Below are 5613 nucleotides of genomic sequence, written 5' to 3'. Positions count from 1 at the left end.
AGCGAGGCAATTGCAGCTCTCTCTCTCTCTGGCTTACTGATGGATGGATTGATGACTGCGTTCTTGCTGAAACGGGGAGTGAAACAGGAGTGTTGATTTTTCTCAACGGAGAGAAGATAAAGATTGGACAGATTTATTGTAAGTGTACTGACATTGGCTATTCAACACGGACTTTTGCAAATAGAGTATCCCCGACAAGACTTGACTGAAATTGATATATGACTAATGGACCGTTTATTTGACTATGCTATAATTCTTAAATGGAATAAACTATATTTTTGATAGCACAAGCGTATCTGTATTTTTACTGAGTGTTAACTAGAAAACTTATCTCACACATTTACCTGTCTTCCTATCTGACTTCGCTGCACATTCTGTTTAGTTTGTTTTCTTAACACCCGTTGGGGAATCCAGGCTTAACAGTCCTCGACTTAACAAGAGGTCAAGTTAGTGACCATTCCGCATGACAACGGCACTGGAAGAAAAGGAACTTACGGAATGTGCGTTTCATGCTCGGGACCGTCGCAGCAGCCCCCGTGGCCTTGGGATCAAAATTCAGATGCTCGCAAACCGACTCCCATTTTGGACGGTCACAGCCCGATTACCGAAGGACAGAGTCGGGACTGTTCAAGCCGGAGACTTTTTACAGAATGACAGTATAATAAGAGTTGGAAGGTATCTTGGAGGTCATCCAGTCCAACCCCCCCAGAACAAACAAAAATCCTCACATAGTTTTGTAGCAAAGCATGGGTATCGAGCTAGTAGTGCAGTATAGCCTAAGATAAGGAGAGATCACACCTTAATAAAAGCAATTTGATTGACTATTATTAGAATGGCACATTATGTTAAAAGTAAATATGATGAATTTTATTTTATTTATTTTAATGTTATGATTTTATTTATTGCAAATTTAATAATAATTTTTGCGAAGTGCAAGCATGTTCACCCAGGGAGGGAAAGAGGGATGAAGGAAAGCGAGGAGATGGGGAGAAGGAGGAGAGGAGGAGAGAGAGAAATAATGGAGAAAGGAAGGAAGGAGGAAGGAGATGGGGAGGGAGGGAGGAAAGAAAGAGAGAGGGAAGGAGGAAGAAGGAAGGGAGGGAGGAAAGGGAGGAGATGGGGAGAGAGGGAGGAAAGAAGGAAGGAGAGAAAGGAAGACGGGGAGGGAGGAAAGAGGAATGGAGGGAAATCAGAGGGAGAGGAAAGAGGGAGGAAGGGAGGAGGTGGGGTGGGAAGGAAGGGAGGAAAGCGAGGAGATGGGGAGAGGGAGGAGAGAAGGAGAGAGAAATAATGGAGGAAGGAAGGAAGGAGGAAGGAGATGGGGAGGGAGGGAGGAAAGCAGGAGGGACAACAATAAGGAAGGAGGGAGGAAGGGAGAAGGAAAGAAGGAGATGGGGAGGGAGGGAGGGAGAAGGAAGGAAAGGTGGAAGGAAGGAAAAGAGGGAGGAAAGAAGAAAGGAAGGAGGAATGAAGCAATGAGGAAAGGAAGGGAGGAAGGAGGGACCCCTTTCAACCCCGTGGAGAAACCAGCTTCTCGGGAGATGGAATCAGCTCAGGGAAACTCCGCCATGAAACTCTCCTGTGGGGGAAGCGGAAAGGTGAAGCGGGACGAGCCGAGCAAAAGACGATCCGTGGAGTTGCCGTTGCGGCGCCTGGAAGCTGGCCCCCAGCGTTTCGCCGCCGTCCCCCTCAAAGCAAAGGACACAGCCAGGACAAGTCCCGTTTTTTGGCCAAGTGCTCCTTGTCAGCCTTCATCATCTCCTCCGTGTAGCACGGCGCGGCGCGGTTCTTCTCCACCAGCGCGTCAATCATGGCCATCAGCTGGCCCACCTGAGCTTCGCGCTCCGCACCTTCAGCCTTGTTGTTAAAGGCCAGGAAGCGGTCGCCGCAGCGGTACACCTGCTCCTTCAGGCCCGCGTTGCCTTCGGCGATGAACTTCTCCAGGGTTTTGCCCTCCAGGTCCTCCTTGCGGGTGAAGAGGATGATCATGTAATCCTTGGCCTTCAAGCTGAAGATCTCCTTGATCAAGCGCGCCACCTCCTTCTCCTCCTGGGTGAAGCGGGCCGGGCGGATCACCTGCAGGATGACGTGGGGGCCTGGCATGCAAATCTTGATGCACTTGCTCACTTCGGCCGAGGTTTGCCACTCGAGACGAGCCGTGTCAAGGAAGCCCGGCGTGTCCACCACCATCACTTTCCGGCCGTTCAGCATGGCCTCCTCCCGTTGGCAAGTCTGGGTGACGGAGCCGAACGACATCTTGGATTCGAAGACCGGGCTTCCCAGGATGGTGTTGCCCACCGCGCTTTTCCCATTGCCGGTTTTGCCCACCAGGACAATCCGCCGTTCGGGCCCTACAAACCCAAAGCGGGAAGAGGAGAGAGAAGAAGGGGGACCGGTCAGGAGCACTGGAGATGACCTGGGTCAAAGGCGTCATCAGTGAAGAATCCCTGTGTGTTCACAAGCGACCTCAATCCAGCCCACCTTGACTTACTTTCTTATCTCCCGCTCATTTCCCCCGACTGTTAGTAGGTCAGATTCTTGTAGGGAGCTTAAGCTTGCAATCAATCTTGATACTCATTTGAACTGCCTTAATCTCCTGATTTTCCTGCCACTTGATCTATCTATCTATCTATCTATCTATCTATCTATCTATCTATCTATCTATCTATCTATCTATCTATCTATCTATCTATCCATCCATCCATCCATCCATCCATCCATCTATCTCCATCTCTTTCTCCCCATCTATAGCTATCTCTCCATATCTCTCTCCCCTTCTCTCCATCTATCTCTCCAATTATATCAACATCTCTTCTATATCTATCTATCTATCTATCTATCTATCTATCTATCTATCTATCTATCTATCTATCTATCTATCTATCTATCTATCTATCTATCTATCTATCTATCTATCTATCTCCATCTCTTTCTCTCCATCTATAGCTATCTCTCCATATCTCTCTCCCCTTCTCTCCATCTATCTTTCCATCGATTTATCTTTATCATCTCTCTCTCCATCTATATCAATCTATATATCCCCATCTATTTATCTATCCATCTATCTGCCTATCCATCTTTCTCTCGACCTATCTCTCCATCTTTTTTTCTCTATCTATCTATCTATCTATCTATCTATCTATCTATCTATCTATCTATCTATCTATCTATCTATCTACTTTCTTATCTCCCGCTCATTTCCCCCCTGACTGTTAGTAGGTCAGATTCTTGTAGGGAGCTTAAGCTTGCAGTCCTCGACTTCACCACCCTTCCTTCCTCGACTGTCCAAAGTTACGACGGCAAAAAGGACTTACGACCGTTTCTTCCGTCCGTCTGTCCGTCTGTGTGTGTGTGTGTGAGTGTGTGTGTGTTTGACCCGCACAAATTTCAATGGGGAAACCCGATTTGCTTAACGACCGGGGGAAAACTCCCTTCAACAAATGTCTCATTTAACGACCGAAAAATTTTGGACTCCATTTTGGTTGTAAATCGAGGATACCTGGACACTTCCCCTCTGGGGAAAGCCCTGAGTTTCATTAGCAACGGCGGGGAGAAAAATTATAACATGGGGCAAAACTCTCTTCAATGTCTCACTTAACGACCAAAACGTTGGGGCAGTCGTAAAGCCGAGGACTTCCGGGAGCCCTAATTACCTGACTTCCCCAGTCTGAGGACACCATAGCCCATCCTCCCCACCCCACCAGGGACCCCAGCTGTTACCCAACCCCCGCTGCAGCCCCCCCCCCCAAAAATACCTTGGATATTTCCAGACATTTCCGGAAAAATTTCACAGCGCCAATATAGAAGTTTCTGTGGGAAAAGCAAAACTCTGGAATCAGCCTGGAAGTTTCTCTCCCCAAACAGCCAGGGAGAAAAAAGGGGGAGGAAAGAAGGGAGGAAGGAGGGAGGGGAGGAAGAGGGGAAGGAAAATAGGAAGGGAGGAAAGAAGGAGGGAAGGAAATAAGGGAGGGAGGAGGGAGGGGGAAGAGTGGAAGGAAAATAGGAAGGGAGGAAAGAAGGAGGGAAGGAAAGAAGGGAGTAAGGAAGGAGGGAGGAAGAGGGGAAGGAAAATAGGAAGGGAGGAAAGAAGGAGGGAAGGAAATAAGGGAGGGAGGAGGGAGGGGAGGAAGAGTGGAAGGAAAATAAGAAGGGAGGAAAGAAGGAGGGAAGGAAAGAAGGGAGGGAGGAGGGAGGGAGGAAGAGGGGAAGGAAAATAGGAAGGGAGGAAAGAAGGAGGGATGGAAATAAGGGAGGGAGGAGGGAGGGAGGAAAGAAGGAGGGAAGGGAATAAGGGAGGGAGGAGGGAGGGAGGAAGAGTGGAAGGAAAATAGGAAGGGAGGAAAGAAGGAGGGATGGAAATAAGGGAGGGAGGAGGGAGGGGAGGAAGAGGGCAAGGAAAATAGAAGGGAGGAAAGAAGGAGGGAAGGAAATAAGGGAGGGAGGAGGGAGGGAGGAAGAGTGGAAGGAAAATAGGAAGGGAGGAAAGAAGGAGGAAGGAAATAAGGGAGGGAGGAGGAGGGGAGGAAAGTGGAAGGAAAATAGGAAGGGAGGAAAGAAGGGAGGAAGGAGGGAGGAGGAAGAGGGAAGGAAAAAGGAAGGAGGAGGGAGGAAGGAAAAATAAGGGAGGGAGGAGGGAGGAAGGGAGGGAGGAGAAAGGAGGAAAAGAAGGAGGGAAGGAAATAAGGGAGGGAGGAGGGAGGGGAGGAAGAGTGGAAGGAAAATAGGAAGGGAGGAAAGAACGAGGGGAGGAAGAGGAAGGGAGGGAGGAGATAGGAAGGGGAGGAAAGAAGGAGGGATGGAAATAAGGAAGGAGGGAAGGAAGGAAGGAAAGAAAAAGGGAGGTCAAAGCGAACAACCAAAAAGGAGGAAGTCTCCTCCTTCCCAGCCCCTTTACAGACCAAACAGTCCAAAGGGGCCTCGGAGGTCACCTAGCCCAACCCCCTCCCCTACCGCTCAGGCAGAGCGTCCCAGAGTTGAAAGGGTCCTCGGAGGTCTTGTAGTCCAACCCCACCCACCCTCCTCTGCCCTCCCCCTTCCAGCAGCCCCCCCTTCTTCTCCCCCCCCCTCCTTGGGAAGGGAGGGGGGAATTTGGGGAGGGGGGGCTGGGCAGTCCAGTTAGAGGAGCCTCCACCCCCCATCCTCCTCCTCCCCACCCTTGCCTGCTGGAGGGGGAGGGGGACTTAGGAGAGAGAGAGAGAGAGAGCAACCTGAGTGCCTCCTTCGGGGACGGACGGGACGGGGGAGGACTCTCCGCGACCACCGCTGCTTCTCTTGAAGGGTCACCAGAGCTCCGCCAGTCGCTCCTCCGTCTCCTCCTCCGTCTCTCCCCGCCGGATCGCCACGCAGAGCTCGAGTTGGGAGCGCCGAAAGGGCGGGAGGGGGGAGGAGACTCCCAGCATCCCAGCTCCTCCCCCCATTTGGCTACTTTCTCTTTCTCTTTCTCTCCCCCTTTCTTTGTCACTTACTCTCTCTCCCCTTCTTCCTCTCTTTCTATCCCTCACAGTCCCTTTCTCTATCTCTTTCTCTCTCTTACTCTCGGTTTCTCTCCCTCACACTCTTTCTCTCTTTCTCTCCCTCACTCTTTCTCTTTCTCTCCCTTACACTCTTTCTCTC

At 50.5% G+C, this 5613-nt stretch overlaps 1 protein-coding gene across 3 annotated transcripts; it reads right to left on the bottom strand.

The window, feature by feature from the left end:
- Positions 1–1304: 1304 nt before the first annotated feature.
- LOC113431566 (GTPase IMAP family member 7-like) lies at positions 1305–5373 on the bottom strand. 3 transcript variants are annotated; one of them, XM_087948501.1, is made up of 3 exons: positions 5284–5373; positions 3756–3810; positions 1305–2351 (listed from the first exon to the last, which is right to left on the bottom strand). In XM_087948501.1, the coding sequence occupies exons 2-3, from the start codon at positions 3772–3774 to the stop codon at positions 1690–1692; spliced, it is 681 nt and encodes a 226-aa protein (XP_087804627.1). In that variant the 5' UTR covers positions 3775–3810; positions 5284–5373; the 3' UTR covers positions 1305–1689. The 3 variants fall into 3 exon arrangements, with proteins under 3 accessions (XP_087804627.1, XP_087804626.1, XP_087804625.1); XM_087948500.1 differs by having other exon boundaries at positions 5208–5324; XM_087948499.1 differs by lacking the exon at positions 5284–5373 and having other exon boundaries at positions 3756–3909.
- Between the last annotated feature and the right edge of the window lie 240 nt (positions 5374–5613).

The sequence above is a fragment of the Notechis scutatus genome, unplaced genomic scaffold (assembly GCF_049901735.1).
Source record: "Notechis scutatus isolate UNSWTSFEM ecotype Mainland unplaced genomic scaffold, rNotScu1.2 NSCUCTG115, whole genome shotgun sequence".
NCBI classification, from domain to species: domain Eukaryota; kingdom Metazoa; phylum Chordata; class Lepidosauria; order Squamata; family Elapidae; genus Notechis; species Notechis scutatus.
Note: the sequence above shows the minus strand (reverse complement) of the source record. Positions and strands in the feature narration are given on the sequence as shown.